This window comes from Penicillium canariense (assembly GCF_028826845.1).
Source record: "Penicillium canariense strain IBT 26290 chromosome Unknown utg000003l_segment0_segment0, whole genome shotgun sequence".
Classification (NCBI taxonomy): Eukaryota; Fungi; Ascomycota; class Eurotiomycetes; order Eurotiales; family Aspergillaceae; genus Penicillium; species Penicillium canariense.
Genome location: NW_026622730.1, coordinates 3065033 through 3081544, shown reverse-complemented (window position 1 = coordinate 3081544; position 16512 = coordinate 3065033). Strand labels below are relative to the sequence as shown.

At 53.9% G+C, this 16512-nt stretch overlaps 6 protein-coding genes across 6 annotated transcripts; 3 read left to right on the top strand and 3 right to left on the bottom strand.

The window, feature by feature from the left end:
* Positions 1-2127: 2127 nt before the first annotated feature.
* N7482_005967 (SNF2 family helicase/ATPase) lies at positions 2128-2343 on the top strand (the record flags this gene model as incomplete). Its single annotated transcript, XM_056688092.1, has 1 exon — positions 2128-2343. One exon carries the CDS (start codon positions 2128-2130, stop codon positions 2341-2343), a length of 216 nt encoding a protein of 71 aa, XP_056543647.1.
* Positions 2344-2744: 401 nt separating this feature from the next.
* On the bottom strand, positions 2745-3814 carry N7482_005966 (intradiol ring-cleavage dioxygenase; the record flags this gene model as incomplete). The annotated part of the gene is made up of 2 exons (XM_056688091.1): positions 2745-3015; positions 3096-3814. 2 exons carry the CDS (start codon positions 3812-3814, stop codon positions 2745-2747), a joined length of 990 nt encoding a protein of 329 aa, XP_056543646.1.
* Positions 3815-4862: 1048 nt separating this feature from the next.
* On the bottom strand, positions 4863-6915 carry N7482_005965 (Zn(II)2Cys6 transcription factor domain-containing protein; the record flags this gene model as incomplete). The annotated part of the gene is made up of 2 exons (XM_056688090.1): positions 4863-6226; positions 6297-6915. 2 exons carry the CDS (start codon positions 6913-6915, stop codon positions 4863-4865), a joined length of 1983 nt encoding a protein of 660 aa, XP_056543645.1.
* A 1178-nt stretch (positions 6916-8093) lies between these two features.
* Positions 8094-8633, top strand: N7482_005964 (U6 snRNA-associated Sm-like protein LSm7; the record flags this gene model as incomplete). Its single annotated transcript, XM_056688089.1, has 3 exons — positions 8094-8265; positions 8355-8435; positions 8506-8633. 3 exons carry the CDS (start codon positions 8094-8096, stop codon positions 8631-8633), a joined length of 381 nt encoding a protein of 126 aa, XP_056543644.1.
* A 596-nt stretch (positions 8634-9229) lies between these two features.
* Positions 9230-13074, bottom strand: N7482_005963 (uncharacterized protein; the record flags this gene model as incomplete). Its single annotated transcript, XM_056688088.1, has 3 exons — positions 9230-10171; positions 10227-12853; positions 12921-13074. The coding sequence occupies 3 exons, from the start codon at positions 13072-13074 to the stop codon at positions 9230-9232; spliced, it is 3723 nt and encodes a 1240-aa protein (XP_056543643.1).
* A 401-nt stretch (positions 13075-13475) lies between these two features.
* N7482_005962 (CCAAT displacement transcription factor COY1) lies at positions 13476-15846 on the top strand (the record flags this gene model as incomplete). Its single annotated transcript, XM_056688087.1, has 2 exons — positions 13476-13599; positions 13670-15846. 2 exons carry the CDS (start codon positions 13476-13478, stop codon positions 15844-15846), a joined length of 2301 nt encoding a protein of 766 aa, XP_056543642.1.
* Positions 15847-16512: the final 666 nt, after the last annotated feature.

Genomic DNA, 16512 nt, shown 5'->3' with positions numbered 1-16512 from the left:
GTATCAGGATCCCTTTCTGGGCAATCACCATCTCTTTTGGGCTAAGCAGTTCAACCCAAGAATATTGCTCCTAGGAATATACTAGGCCCTACCCTATTCTACTACGGTGTAAGCTATCTTTTACTTATATGCACTTGATAAGGGTCCTTGCGTTTGTTAAATGGGGCGCAGACTTCACCCAATATGCTTGCGCCCATAATGACGGAGCCCATCACGGTAATGCACCCTACCATAGAATGCGCCGAGTTTTAGCAAATTCAGAGTTTTCAATCCCACGCAATCGACCCCAAAGGAATCGTTTACCTTCGTATTTCTTCAATAATAGTCGCCTGACGGTTTTGCCCCGCGCCCCGATCGTCTAGATTTTCAGGGCAACATTGTGGCGTGAGCTCGGTGATCGAGACCCTCCAAATATTTACTTTAGGACCCACTACCGAGAATCTTATCTTGATACTAGCCCGGGGCGATAGCGAATAATTAGGCTCCGGTTAGGGGATTTTTCGGCCGTTCCGACCCGTATCTCCTTTATTTGTACCGGTTTAGGTTGACGTTGATCTTTTGGGCGCGGAGATGTCTAGGTAGAAAAGCTTAATTGGATACGATAATAGGCTCGTTGGAGGATTATACGGGCCCGAAAAGCCATAAGTAAGATTGGATAGCCCTGCCTATAGACCTATAATTTTGCTATATTTCCGGATATGCCGCTTGTGGACGAAAGCATCCTGAAGGATTTTGTGGCGCGTTGCGATTGGCTACTCAAACGGATGTTACGAAACACTCAATCAAAAACCTACGGGAATGATAAGAGCTAACGGGCACCTGCAACAAGTCACGTAAAAGGGCTTCTAGGAGTAAAGTGGAGCCGCCTAACCGTAAGAGGGAGAGTGTTTTTGTACGATCTTGCTAAAAGTCTTCGCTTAACAAGTCAACTAGGTCGGGCGTCGTGAGATAGAGTGTTGTATAGCTTAGCTAACGGTATGTAGCGGTGTAAGGGTACCTAAATTTAGCTTCATAGTTCTTTACTAGTGATAATCCTATTTAGTTCTAGTCCGACTAAGGAAAATTTTCTAACCCTTTTTAAATGCCTGGCAATCACTTCGCTACTACTCTGGATTCTCGTACTATTTAAAGCGAAGTCCTTTCGGCGTATCTAGCCCAGACACCAGACATTTTCTTCACCATCTCCTCCCCCTTTCAACTCACTATCGAGGTAGTATTCAATCAAGTCCTTGAAACGTGAGTTAGGCCTTAGTATCATATAACGTCCTTGTTCTAACTGATATATAGTAGCGACGATGCAGCTTCCTTTTTTGATCGGCCTCGGTCTGCTTTCAGTAGGAGTGCAAGCGCTCGGTTGCCGACAAGCATATGTTCGAGTGGACTTAGCACCACCTACTATCCTGCAATATACTCTAGACAGCGCAGAGACCAAGGTGCAGCAAGTAGTCAACTCACTACTGGGCGGTTATTGCATTCCAAGCAGGGATGCCCCTCATTACGACGCTTGTTACGACGCAGTGAACGCGGCGGGTCATAAAGTTTACCGGTGTGGGTTCAGACTTTGGCGTGTTAAGAATATATGCTCCGATGGAAGTGATCTTGATGCAGAACTCCTCAACGGCTTTGCGGGCGGTGCATCCACATACGACGAAATTCCGGCCTGGTCAGTGTTGGATGTACAACCAACTGGTGATGTTCACTGTGCTTCACAATGAGTGTCGAAATATATGGAGTGGTAACTTACCACTAAGAACGGGCTTATTCATCAAGTGCCTACTTTCCTTATGTTTTTGCATGTACTTCTGGTTTACATGTGAACTCAGGCTTTGTAACAGCCGAGTATCGGCCGTACGGACGCCAATGCGCCCATACGGACAGGGGAAACCTCTCAACAGGCCGTTCCCCGTGATTTTCTATCTTTATCATCAATCAATCTGATCCATATCATCCCATTGGATATCCATCATACTAGTCTATACAGATATCGACTAGTTTGACAAGTTGTTTTTTTCCCCAGCATAGCGTATCGAGCGTACCAAATCCATACTAACGCCTCTCGTCCTCCGCCGCAAGAAGCACTAGGTCATCGACCTGCCCGCCAAGCACTCGCACGTGCAATACTGTGAGATGAAGCCCTCACAGCCGAAGATCTACGAGCACGAGAAGGAACAAGACCGCCAACTTCTCGCGGACTGCGCCGCCAGTAAGAAGTCTGGCTCGAAATTTGCCAATATCCATATAAAGCTTCGTCAAGCGGCCATCCACCCCATCCTCGCCCGTCGCCACTACGATGATGCAACTTTGAAGAAGATGGCCAAGAGCTGTCTAATGGAAGACAAATAGGCTATGTCGGATCCAACAATCATCGAAGAGGAACTGTAGGCTTACAACGACTACGAGTGCTACCACATATGCCTAGAGAACCCCTTCTCACTGGGTAAATACGCGCTCAAGAACGATCAGGGCGAGTACCGGCAGGGCGAGTACCGGTACTCATTTGTTTCCTTTAGTTTCCATGGTGTACCAGCGCCAATGGGGAGGCTCTTTTTGAGTTTCCTTCCAATTCATCGAGGTATCGAGAACACGAGATAATGTAGCAAGAAAGATGGAAACTATCCAAGTCATGGCGAGCTTCATACATATATAGCCCAATAGCCCAATAGCCAAGAGCCCACTCTTCATACCCGTCTTATATACCTCCATCTTTGTAAACGGTCCCATCTGCGCGCTAGCGAGCTAGCTATTTAGTCCAAATCCGGCACCGGCAACCCATTTACAATCTTCACCTTACGGCCGAGCTTATCCAGCGCAACCTTGGAGTTCTTCGCGCGCAGCTCGCTCGTCTCCGCGTCAGAGACCAGCACAAAGTCATACGTAAGTAGGGCATGGCCCTCGGGGACGTTGTACTTCTTGGCGATCTCCGGGCCAGCTTTGCCAATGTCCACAGTCAGCGAATCCTTCACGCCAAAGACCGCATCGGAGGTTTCGTAGGGATCGTTGCGGAGGTATAAAGCCCTGGATATGGTCAGCGCATTCAGGTCGTACGACACGGGCGACAGTGGCCGGAGAACGCGAGCAGGAAGGGATCTACCTACGTAATCAGATGATCATAGCCCTCCTTCTCAAACATAAAGTGCATATGGCTCGGCCGGTACGGGTGCCGATGCAACTTCTTCAACAACCTCCCCACCGGCCCGTCATGCGGAATCGGGTACGGCACAGGCGTAATGGCCTTGAACCAGAAAATCCCCTCCCCATCCGAGCGCATAATACACCGCCCATCCGGCCCCTCGCGCCCCGCATACTGCACATCATAGTGGCCCGTCGAATCCGTCTCCCAGATATCGATCTGGACGCCCTCAATCGGCTGCCCCTGCATATCGCGCAGCGTGCACACCACCAGCAGCGGCTCGCCCTTGGGGTCGTGCGACATCGACTCGCCGGCCGGCATCTCCTCGGCGTCGTGTGTGTGGAAAGGGCCCAGGACGGTGCCTTGGGTGGAGCCGGCGGGCTTGGGGTGGTCGATTGAGTCGACGAGGATGGAGAGGCCCAGGACGTCGGAGAGCAGGATGAATTCCTGTCGGACGTCGGTGCAGATCTGGCCGACCTCGGTGAGGAAGCGTAGGCCGGCCATCCATTCGTCGCTGCTGAGGCGGGTTTCGCGGGCGAAGGCGTGGAGGTGCGTGACGAGGCGCTCCAGGACATATTTCATGCGCGCATCTTCACAGAGCGAGTTGATTGTTATGACGTTTTCGGTGATGTTTTCGACCGTCAGGTCTTTCATTGGTGGGATTTTGACTTGCGAGGGGTCCATGGCTGCAGTGGGTGAACAGAAAGGGGAGGAGAATGGTCGAATGCAAAGGTCAGGGTCCAGGGTACGTGTTAAGAAGAATTCTGGTCAAAGTCGGCGTTGAGTTATACCGTCACCTCGCCGGGGGGTCGGATTTACTCCCAGTCGGCACATCCGGCGGTAGTTAGTGGGGTGTGGGGGGAGTGCATCATGCACTATGCTCATCCTGGTGCCAATATTCAAAGGCCAGTGAAATGCATGGTCCAATGGGTTCGATTTGGCACGCAGCACCCAAAAGCTCGCCGTCCAAAGCTCCCCCGCCCCGCGCGAGCGCGCCCCATCCACTCAGCGCGCCGAATTACTACGCGCCTCGGAAATCCCCCCCACAACCCCGACGTCCGAAACGACCGACTATGCAGTCCGTAGTCCAAATAGCTGAGTCCTGCTATCCATGCATACTCGTTATGTTTGTGATACTCTGCACCCAGTCGAGCTGTGATGCATGGAAGAGAGTATATCCGGTCCCTTTTACCCTTTCCCCACGCTTTCCCGCACGGAATGAAATTCCTGATATTGGTCAGCACGCTCTAAGCACAGGTGGGGCACAACCGGTAGATGTATATCCGAAGGTTGAGGGGACGCTGTGTAGATTGAACCTTGACCGATAGATGGGGTGAACAGAGTTAAGGCTAGTGAATCTCTCTGCGGATTGCGGGGATCCGGGGTAGAGATGGGATGGAAGTGCCGATGGTCGAGTATCTAATTGGAATTGGAGGTAGGCTTGTCGCATGACGTGACAAACGGCCCATTCTACAGTAGATAGACTCGGCAGGAATATACTGGATTTTAATTTTACTAATGATACATTCAGCAAGCGGCACGAAAACATACAACACAGAAACCGATCATGGATATAATAAACAAGTACGCCGAGACAGAATCAATCGCAAATCCCCTAGCCCATCCCATTTCGCCATCGCTCGCAGCTATACAATAAAGGACAAGCCCAATGCGCAGGATAAAAGTGACAAGACATGCAAGAACATACACAGATGGAAGAACATTTAGACAGCTAAGCCTGCACCATGCGCCGCTCACGATCACGATCACGATCGTGATCGTGATCCCGATCCCGATCCCGGTCACGACCACGGTCAAGGTCACGCTCTCGATCTCGATCTCGATCGGCATCTCGATCATGATGAGAATGGGGCGCACCTTCTGCCACCCGCTCCGCGCCCCGCTCCTTTTCCTGCACGGCGGCCGCCACGCGTGCGTGGTGGTCCACTGTGTCGAGGATGGCCTGCATGAGCCGCTGGTTGGCGTCTGGATCGTCGTCCTCCGCATGGCGGGGTGGGAGCCTGTGGTACTGGATGCGTCCGCCCCCTTCAGTCTCGCTCATGGCGCGACGGGGGGAGTTCTCAGAGTGAGGGAGACCCATGGATGCGCCTGAGCCGGGGGCAGACTCGCGACGATGCTGAGAGTATTGCGGGTCGCTGGGGGTCTCGGAAGGACGTGATGGGCGCTCGTAACGCTCACGCTCGGCGGAGATCGGGGCGCTGGGAGATGGCACGAAGCCTGGCAGATTTAGCGGCGGCATGCGCTCATCTTCGATGCGCTCGTGCGGCTCTCGGGACGCGGAAGAACCCCAGGCTGCTCTCAGCTCGCCCTCCTTGACGTCCCGCCAGGAGCACTTGGCGTGCTTCTTGGTGCAGCCCAGGCATGCGGTCAGATTCTTCAGGCAATCCATGTGGAGACGGCGGCATCGGTCACAGGGTGGGTTGACCCGCTCGCCACGCGGCAGCTCCTCCATGCGGGCGACCATCTCCATCTTGAATGGACCGCCATCATCCTTCTCCTGCGGGGTTGTTCTCGGCGGCGGAAGCAGCGAGGACGGGGTTCCAGGGATAGCCACAGGTGTCGAGTTGTTGTTGGTGTTGGTGTTGGTGCTGGTGCTGGTGTTATTATTATTATAGATGCTGTACTCGGCTGGATCGGAGCTTTGAGGCCCAGGCCGAGGCTGAATCGGATTTGTCGCACCAGTGGTCTCATCATAGCCGCGAGCTTGGCGGTCCGCTGTGGTGAAGAACTTCTTCATCAAGTCCGCCCGAGTCGTGGGTGATGCGCCCTTGATAGAGGTGCCGTTGATAATGGTGATATTGTCCGCATTGGAGTGGGAGAACATGAACGGGGACGAAAGCGCGTTCTCGTCGGACTCGCCCTCAGGTCGGGTCGCATTGACCGCAACAAACCCCGATGGAGTGACATTCGATGGCCCATTCGCGCGGCCGTGGCCATTCATATCACGCCAGACTTCGGCAGCAGCCGCAGCAACGCGGGGTTGCGCCGTGAGAGAGGCATCGTTTTCGCGACGGCTGACGATTGCGGTGCGGCGGTTCTTCAGACGGTAGCTGAGCTGGCGGGCTCGAGCAGACACTGTGAACGAAGCAATTAGGGATCCATCGAGATACAGAGAACTGCGATAGCAGTAAAATACTTCGCTTACCTTGGTCTGCCATCTGAATAATTTGCTGCAGATTCTTCTCCAAAATCTCCAGCGCACCTAGCTCCTTCTCCTCATCTTCAATGATCGGTTGCGGAGGGATCATCTTCTGCGGCATGCCCGAAGCAATGAGCACAAAGTCCTCCTCGCTGATCTCCACGCGACACTGCTTCGTATAGAATTGGCAAACGCGCACGCCATTGCGCGACTTCTCCAGATTAAACTGCTCGGGCTTGCTCTTGGCAAACTCGACCACATCCAACCAAGTGACCGTCGGCCCATCCTTGCCATGCGACTTGAGCACACGCGGGGGCCCGTCAAACAAACGCTCAAAGCGCTTGATCAGAATCGGTCCCAGGGGGCATGCGCCCAGGTTCCCGGCGATACTCTCATGGCGATGCAGCACTCCATCGTATTCACCAATTAAGTGGATGATCGCGGGCAGGGTATCATCCGGTGCGACCAGGGGCAGGTTATCCGGGTACTGGCGCGCGAGATAGTTGATTTGCAGGTGATTCGAATGGGTCTTGGGCACTTTCGACTGGTGAGGCTGCGGGTGATCAGCCCCAGGAGACCGGGGCCGTTTGTTGGACGGCTCCGCCGTCACGGGGCGGGGGTCCATGGTGGAATTGATCGCAGCGTATCGCAGAAGAAGGGGCAGGGGCGATATAGTTCCAGAGGGGGAGACAGTTCAGGGACTGAAGATAAAAAGGAATAAAAATAAAAATAAAAAGGACCAGGCTCCACGAGCGGCTGCAGGGGAGGGAAGCTGCGGCGGCTGTCAAGACCGAGGGCGGAGCACAGAATGCGCGGGTCGAGCCGCTAGAGCAGATGGTGTTCGGGCGGACAGGCCAACGTCCATGAAGAAAGCCAGGAGAAATAGATTCAAGGAAGGAAAGGGAGAGGGAGGGGTGGAAACAGAAGGCGTGGGAGAGGGAGGAAACGTGATCGCAGCAGCGCAGCCGGAACCGAGTGGGTTTCGCCGGGGGGCGAGTAATGAGACGCCAGGCATGCGGACTGGGTGGAACGGTGGGAAGTGGAAGGGCGGAAGTGAATGTGGATGTTCCAATGGACCTTTGTACGAAGTAGCTGGGCGCTCGCAGATAGCGCCCCGAGGACCCCCGCTATGACAATAACAGGCATTAATACCCTGCAGATAGTCCGTCATTCTCTACGACCCTCTACGTATGTACTCCGTACTGTAGTTGGATTCCGTGACCGCCCCGTGACGAGCGGAGTCCCGCCGGGCGCCTCCGCTGGCATGCGCTGGCACTCCGCCTTCCGTCGCAAGTTATCAGGATGCCGGGACGCTGGGACGCTGGGACATCTTCAGAGCAGTAACTATAAGTCGGTTGCAATCGATTCAATAGGCTCATGAGCGCTATGCCGATCCGGAACTTAAGCCTTGGGCCTTAACCCTTGTGGAGAGGACGTTTCGTGGATGCCTGGAGCCGGAGGACCGCTGTGTGGTCCTGCTCCGCCGCCGGGTATTGATGGTAATGATACAAGGATACCATACCGGCGGGATCGAGGCGGACAATGCGAGGCCCCGTCAAGTGTCCGGACTGTCCACCACTCGTCCGCCAGCAGTCAAACCGCCCTCCGCTGAAAATCCCTCATACATCCGGCCCCTTCACTCCCACCAACCGCCTACACCACCACTTCACCCCGTCCATCCATCCACCACTCACCGTGCACCACGGGGCTTGTACCCAAAGCCTTTTTTGCACCCCTCCTGAACGGCTCAACCCAACTCTATCTCCCCCTCCCCTCCTACTCCTCTCACCGCTCTTAACCCCCATGTCCGAACGAGGCTCATTCCGCGGCCGTGGTGGTGGCCGAGGCGGTCGCCAGCAGCAGAAAAGTGGCGGTGGTGGTGCCCAGCAGGAGAAGCCCAAGAAGGAGAACATTCTCGACCTGGGCAAGTATATGGACAAGGAAGTCCAAGTAAAGTTCAATGGTGGTCGTGAGGGTAAGTTGTTCTGATTTCGCTGCCATCTATGTAATTATGGACTGGTTTGGGTGGTGGATAGAGTCTATAATATTGTGATGCTGATCCAGCCGGCCTAGTCACCGGAACCCTTAAGGGCTATGACCAGCTCATGAACCTGGTCCTCGACGATGTCAAAGAGTCCATGCATGGTAAGAACCTCTTTTCTTTCCCCCCCCCCTTTAACTACCCTTCACTATCCCCAAACTTATACCTCCCCAGACGATGAGGGCAACCAGACCACCCGCTCCCTGGGCTTGATCGTCGCCCGTGGCACCCTCATTGTGCTCATCTCGCCCGCCGACGGCAGTGAGGAGATCCCCAATCCCTTCGTGCAGCCGGAGGAGTAAATATGGTGTGCTGCCACTGTCTCATCTATGGCGGGTTGCTGCCCGAGCAGGTCATTCCGGCTCGGCATCCCGTACGCAGACGGCGTTGCGAAGAGCCTTCATGGCATGCTCCTGGCCCCCAAATGGGACCCAGACATCTAAACTTCAAAAGTTGACCCGGTAGACTCTGACTGTCTGGCTGAGGGTGTGGTTGATGCTCATTGGAGCTACGAAGGGAACGAATGCAATGTCGTGGTGTTTTTCTTTTTTCTACCCATTTTTATCTCTCGGACTTGATGTATGATAAGCCTTTTCTTATCACGCACCACCACAGCCCCATTTTGATCTCTATGTCGGATGTGTTTAAGGTATCCGCGAGAGATATGGGGACCATCCAATCTGCTGGGACCGTATTACAACTATACTAACGGATTGGAATACCGCATCCATCGGCTCTGTGCAGCCAAAATTTCCAAAAATATCAGACACAACCATATCAACAACACATCTCTCATTGCTCTAGGTATCATAAATTTCAACGCCAACACGACAATCCACTGAACTTGTACACACAAATTATCATAAGCCCCCTGTTCCTCCTAAAAAGGGCCCAAGATCTACTGGCCCACTTCCCCAGACGCAGCAGGCCCCACCACGTCACCAAAATCATCATCTTCCCCAGCCCTCGCATCATCACCCTGTGGCACATCCGGTGCCTCAGGCCCACTATTCCCTTTTAACCGCCTCAGACCCTCACCATCCTCCACCCAAGGCCCAGCCTTCTCCATACTATCCGTATACAGCACGCCAACGCGCAGGTTCAAGCCCGCACTCAAGGCGCGCTCAATTCGCGCCTCTCGCGTCTGCGATATCAGAGTGCGGAACACCTGCACGAAGAACCCACCCAGGATATCCACGCTCCAGTCCTCAGGCACGAGCTCGAGCACCTCGCGGACGTCAAACCACGCCCCGAACCGCGCGAGCAAATCGCTTGTGCGCTCGATGCGCTCCGTTAGGTCCTGAATATGCAGGAACTCGTCCAATAGGTGCCGGAACAGCGTGGTCTGCAAGTCGTGCGCGGCCAGCTCGGGGTGGGCGCCACCAGAGGAGGTCGCGCTGCGTGGCCCGCCGAACAGGCAGTACCGGATGGCGGAGTCGTAATCGCCCAGTCCGTGGGTGAGGAGGCGAAGGGCGGCGCGGTGGTGGCCCTGTAGTCCGTCGAGGATGATGCTTTCGGAGACCAGGTCGTCTTGGAACGGCTCGATGCGGGCAAGGACGTTCGGGATGGAGTAAGTGATGCCGGAGGGGAGCGGGGTCGAGGAGAATTGGGTGCCGGAGGTGCCGCTCAGGAGCTGGAGGAGGCGGAGACGGGACTTCCACCAGGGTTCAGCGGGGGTATTTTCGGTGATGAAGTTGAGGTAGGTTGGTTTGGGAGGGCGCAAGGCCCGGTAGGTCGAGTAGGATTCGGAAAGTGAAGCTCGCGCGGCGGGGGAGGCCGCGAGGACAGAAAGGACCTCGTCGAGATAGTATGCGATGAGGTCGTCGGCGTATTGGGTGTACTAGAAGATGAATTAGCTATATAGCTCATGCGAGTACGCATAGTTCAAGACTCACGTTTTTGGCAAAGACCAGATGTTCCAAATACACCTGTACTGCATTGGGGGCACGCTCCTTAAGCAACGCAACCACATCCGCGGGCTCTAGTCTTACTCGACTAGAGTGGTCCACGAAGACTTGAATTCCAAGTGCAGGATTTCGCCCAGCAAGCCAGGAGCCATACTCCTCCACCAGTTGGGCATCTTTGATTTTCACCAGATACTTGCGCATCTGCGCCTCAACACCGGAGGCAGTGACCTCTCCACCGGCATCGGATTCTCCGTCAATAATCCTCCGCCAGGTCTTGAGCACATTCCGGGACATCTTCTGACTCTGATACAGACGGCTGAGAATATAGAGCCTCTTGTACTGCTCCAGAAGCACGACTGCACGGTCAAAATTGCCCTTCCAATTATCAACCAACCTGTTCAGCTCGGTGCGTGTAGATGTCGCTCGCTGCTGCGCATTAAAGTGAGCATCTTGTTCCAGGAGCAGGTGCAGCAATGCAGCGTCGGTGCTATCCAAAACATATGTTTCATCTGTGATACTCCCGTAGCCCCTCTTCTGTTGCCACGAGAGAAGGAACCGCTTCAACATGTTTAACACAGAGCTATGGGTCGCAGCTGCGGCGTTTGTCCGCTCAACTTGCTCAAGGTATTTTGCGGCGGTATCTGCTAGGCCAGACTGGATCCAGATACCCTGAGGCCCTTGCAACACCTCGCATCTTAGCAGAGGAATGAAAAGTAAAGCTAGTCGGGGGTCCAAGCTACCCGATAGGAGGGCCCTTTCGGTATTCCTAATGGTAGGGTCCGCACGGTTGTCCGCATGCATGGAAAGAAGATCTCCATATAGCAACAAACTGGCTTTTTGCTTCACGTAGGCCAAGCCAAGGAATTCAGCCTCGGTCTTGGGCTCGATATCATGCGTTGACACCATCAATTCCATGACAGCATCCCTCTGCAAAGTGATGTGTCCCTTGTCATCTATTTGCTGGGCCATGTGCAGACTATCCTCAAGCTGAATAACCAAAGGGTTCTTAAGCAGGCGCCAGATCTGGGAGTCTGACCACAAGATGAGACTGCTCTGCAGCTTGCCCAACCCGTGGGCAAATTTCGCTTCTTCGGCATTTCGCCGACTTTCCAAGTCGCGATTTGATGATCCTGCCTCTGCTTTCTTGGATCCCTCCGAGTCGGTCAGCTCTTGGGACTCAAACAGTTCGTTTTCTGTTTTTTGCTGCTCGATGGACGCTTGGGTCCGAGGGTCCGCGGTTGGCACATAGGGGGGTAGCAAAGGCGTCTTGAGGCGAACCATTCGCAGAAGCTTCCCGATCTCGTCGAGCTCAAGATAATTGGGGCTGATAGTGTGCTTCAAGCCAACTCGGGTGGATGACTGCGACTCTCCGGAAGAAGGTATGTCTAACCATTTCTTTTGACGTTCTATTTCGGCAGGATCGTCATCCCACCGTTGGATTTCCAATCGATTTCGTTGCTCCCCGTTCTCTCCATCTTCAATCACGGCGATGATATACTCCTCTTTGGGACCCTCGTTTGGCTGAAGTGACTGGTCGTCCTCGCCGGCGTCAATAACAACCGACTTAGGATATCGGTGGAAGTTGATGGTACCCCGTACAACCTCGCCGTCCATGTCCACAAACATCCCCACTCCTGGTTCTGTTTCCTCTGTCCCAGTTACTAGGAGGAATTCAGACGCAGTCGGGGATACCACATGCGGCAGAAGCTGTTTCTGGACTGGGTTCGGAGGAGGAAGTGGAGGCAAGGGCTTCAGGCTGTCTGACTCTGCCGCCTGCGAATCCTGCTCGGGACTCTCTGCAGCCTTCTCATCTCCCGCTTTTCGTTCTTCCGAACTCGAGCGACGGGGGCTTCCAGTCGATGTGAAGGGGTCTGGTGTTCCCGAAGGTGATCGACTATGTGCAGGCGTCTGTGTATGCGGCTGCAACATGCCCACAAAGGTATTCAAGCTGCTGCTTCTACCATGCACATGAGGGTCCATTGGGGGAGAACTCGGATATGATGAGGAAGGCGATCGCTTCAGAGGAGTCTGTGGTGCCCGTGGGATATCTTCCACATGGCCTGATTCGAACACTTCACTTGAGGAGGATATGGGAAAGAGAGGGATCTTCTGCTGGTGCTCCACTTCCAAAAGTGAGTACGAATGGGTGTCAGCTGCACAGGCAATGGTGCCTCTGCGCGCTGCAACCAAACAACCGGGAAACTTGATCTGCTTGATGCGCCGAGCTCCCTCTCCAATCCGGATCAGCATGACGCTGTTCTGCACAGCGATCATCACGACTGGATCTTCCTCGGCCCGCGCATCTTGGTTGAGATCCAAGCCGCCGACCCAGCGGCAATGGTTAACCTTGGTATTCCCAAACGCCGGGCTTAGCTCCGGTAGCATGTAAAAGGTGACCATACCATTGCAGAGGATGCAAGCTTTGTTCACCGATGGCAGTATAACGATTTGCCGAACGCCTTGAGGATCGCTGTCTAGAGGCTCATTCTGGAACGGGATTGGCAGGCGCGATGCCAATATGAAGGTAGGCTCATTCGAATCGTCGTCGGAAGCTGCTGGGAGGCAGACAAAGTGCAGAATCTCGGCTGCAGAAGTGCCGATGTACATGTGTCCATCTATGATATTCCAAATCAGCAAGACTGACGGTGCAAGTAGAGCCGTTAGCCACCGCTGATAGCTTACCCCAGTACTCGACGTAGGTGATGTAAACGTCCGAGCTATGGTCCGTCGCCAGCGGAACATCATCGAACAGTGATCGTAACACATAGGGCTGTGATCCTGGGAGACCGATCCTCCGCCTCTTACGAGGACCGACTCCATCATCTGAAGCCATCATGGCTGGCTTCCGAGTATCTCCCCGCCAGCATTGGGGAGAGATGGGCTGAAGGCGGTCAGGGTTGCCTTGGGGCCAAAGCTTCAGGGGCCACTAGATCAGGAACGGTCGGTGCCTCGGAACAACGGCTGTCAAGGAAATACCTGTACCTTGGGTGATGTAATTGATGTCGGAAAGACACGCAATCTCCTCGCAGATCAATCTCTTAACAGTTATCACAGATAATACCCAAACATTAGACTTCTTCTCTACATTATAACAAGACCAGTCCGCATACAACACGGAAGAACATTCGGCCCGCCGCGCCGCGTGTCCAATTCCAGCTCCGCGCGATCCTCATCTCCCCTTGGCGGACTGCGCTTTGGTGTGGGGTGATTGCAGACCCCTTGGGCTGAACGCTGGAAATGGATTCGTTCGCCATTACAGAGGGCCTTGTCGCCCAGGAGCCACAAGATGACCAGCCAGAAGTCTCCAGCAAACTGTCCGAGGAGACCAACAAGTTCCAGCGCGCTATTGCAGCCTGGCGAGGTAAATATACGCCATCTGGCCTGATAAGAAAGTTGCGAGAGAATTTGTAACTGATCTGCGCTCATAAAAGGGATTGACTTGGCCAGCACTATTGCCAAACTCGATACAACCGCATCGGACATTGTTTCACATCAGCGGGACGCGCTCGTACAAAGGAAGGAACTGGCCCAAAAGACCAAGGACTTCAAGAAACTGGAGGATGAAGCAAAGCTTTCGGAGTACAAGGGGCTGTTGAAGGCTTACCAGTCCTTTATCGACCTCTTAACCAACCAAGGGAAAGCTTCGTCATCCTCGTTTCTACAACTCTATTCGTCCTTGTCCGAGGCCCCGGATCCATACCCACTCCTCGAAGCCTCCGTTGACTCGCTTGTTCTATCCGAAGACACAGTCCCGAAACTCAATTCAGAACGGGACCAATTACAGCAGTCTGTCGATCGTCTTACGAAGCAGCAGGAGGAAACCGAAAGACGTCTTCAGGAAGAGCGGGCTGCGAGAAAGAAGCTTGAAGAGAACCAAGAGTCAAGAGCTAAAGAGATCGAAGCATCTTGGGGGGCAGTGTTGAAAGAAAAGACAAACAACTGGGAGGCGAAGGAGAAGAGCTTAGAAGAGAAGGTAGAGAACCAGGACCGATTGATAAAGGAGCTCAAGGCCAGCTACGAAGTCTCTCAGCGCCTGGGTGGCGAGAATGATGATAATGAGGGTGCCCGCAGTGGTGCTACTGCTGCGGAGCTGGAGCTTGTCTCTGCTGACTTGGAGAAGACCAGCCTGAGATTGGCGGATATGGAGGCGCGGAACGAGCAGCTGCGGTTAGAGCTGGCCCAGGCAGTATCATACTCAAACCCTGACCATCCTATCTCTGTCGAAGATGACCCTGGCTACCAGCGCTTGCAGTCAGAGAACTCTTCCTTGCTACGAAAACTGGATGCCGCGCGCTATGACAAGGATTCGACCCGACACTCCTGGGAGGGTAAGCTCCTCCAGGCGGAACGGAATGCTTCGAAGGCCGCTGCCGAGAGGGATGAGCTGCGCTCGCGACTTGAGAAGGTTGCTGATTACGATGAGATCCGCCGGGAGCTGGAGATGATCAAGTCGGTTGAATTTGCGGCGGGAGATGATGAGGACGTTGGAGAGGCAGCAGCTACCGAAGAAGATGCCACTGGCACTAATGGTGCTACCACAAAGACCAAAGACAAGAGCTCTTTGGAGCAACTTCTTATAGCCCGAAACAAGAAGCTGACCGATGAACTTGCCGTCCTGCGGGTATCAACACGCGACCTTCAGGGGCAATTGGAGTCTCTACGTGGCGAGCTCTCGACTACCAAGAAGGAACTTGACAAGTCTCGGGGCTTGTCCAGCACACTAGAGAATGATCTGCTCCGGGTGCAGGAGGAGGCTGCCAATGCATTCCCATCATCGGCAATATCTGTCGCGGGCACTTATTCTTCGAGATACCCTCACTCCTCGCGACGGGGTGGTGCGGTATCTCCAACCTCGTCGATCATCTCTGGCTTTGATCAGAGCTCTGCCTCCGCTAGTACCATGGAGGCCATTCGTGCCGGGGAGGCTGTTGGCGGCGGCTCCGGCCTTCTCCCCATGATTCAGGCCCAGCGGGATCGTTTCAAGAAGAAGAACTCCGAGCTTGAAGAGGAGCTCTCTAAGATGTATAGCACCGTCAAGTCTCTTCGACAGGAAGTCTCAACACTTCAGAAGGACAACTTGAGTCTTTATGAGAAGACCCGCTATGTTTCCACCTACAGCCGGGGCCAAGGGGCTTCTACGTCAGCATCCTCCTATGCCAATGCACCCAGCTCGTCATCTGTCTATGCTTCTGCAGACACGCCCTCCGGTCTCTCCATGGACCGGTACCAATCAGCTTACGAGGCCCGCATTTCGCCATTTGCTGCGTTCCGAGGTCGTGAATCCACCCGTGCGTACAAGCGCATGAGCCTGCCAGAGAGGGTCGTATTTTCTCTCACCCGCATAATTATGGCGAACCGAACCAGCCGAAACTTATTCGCTAGTTACTGTTTCGCTCTACACCTTCTCCTCTTCGTCATGCTCTATATGATGAGCACGATGGAGATTGAGAAGCACAGCGCTATGAGCGCTGTTGGTAGTGCTGCTGCCGCTGCGTATGGTAGCAGTGGTGGGAGTGGTTTTGGCGGCAGTGGCAGTGGCAGTGGCAGTAGTAGTGGTCAGCTGCACGGTGACGACTGGCAGCAGGAGGGTTTCAATCAAGCCGGCTGAGACATTTCCGCCAGGGTCTGAATATCAATTAGACTTTACGACGTGACTACCCCCCTTCCTACCATCTGTCGAGATGGAAGATACTTGTTATGTTTGAACAGCGTGGGCTCTGGAGTTATATTCCTTTCTTTCTTGTCGGATTGTTTCTACTTGGCGTTTTTGGGATGAAAGGACCTCTCCTCTGGCAGTGATGGCCTAGGCAGATACTTGCTGCATGCCTTTTGTCTAATGGGTTTCTGGTCAACCATTGTACAGTCATTTAGAACCTCGGAATTGAACAATAATATCTGCAACGTCGTCTGAACAAGTAGCCTGGTAGTGTGGTCATCTTTGGTTTATCAGGTGTGATAGAAAATGGAAGAAGCAGACCCCATAGATAAATTAAACCGGTGATGAGTCTAGTAGCAATGCATTAGCGCACTTGGTATACAAGGATGCCGGGGTTTGCGGAACAAGCGTCGTCAGCGGTTGACCTACACTATGTCGACAGTCACCACCGGAATCCACGATGTCATGCATGACCTTTACCCATACCAAACATCCCAACTCATACTGAGAACCCCAGTTGAAAGCTCGCCTTGGTACCCATGGTTTTCTAGACCATTATCGAAATGATCAACCAGCCAGAGTCGAGGTAGCGAAAGTATATCTGCCCGGGAAGAGCTC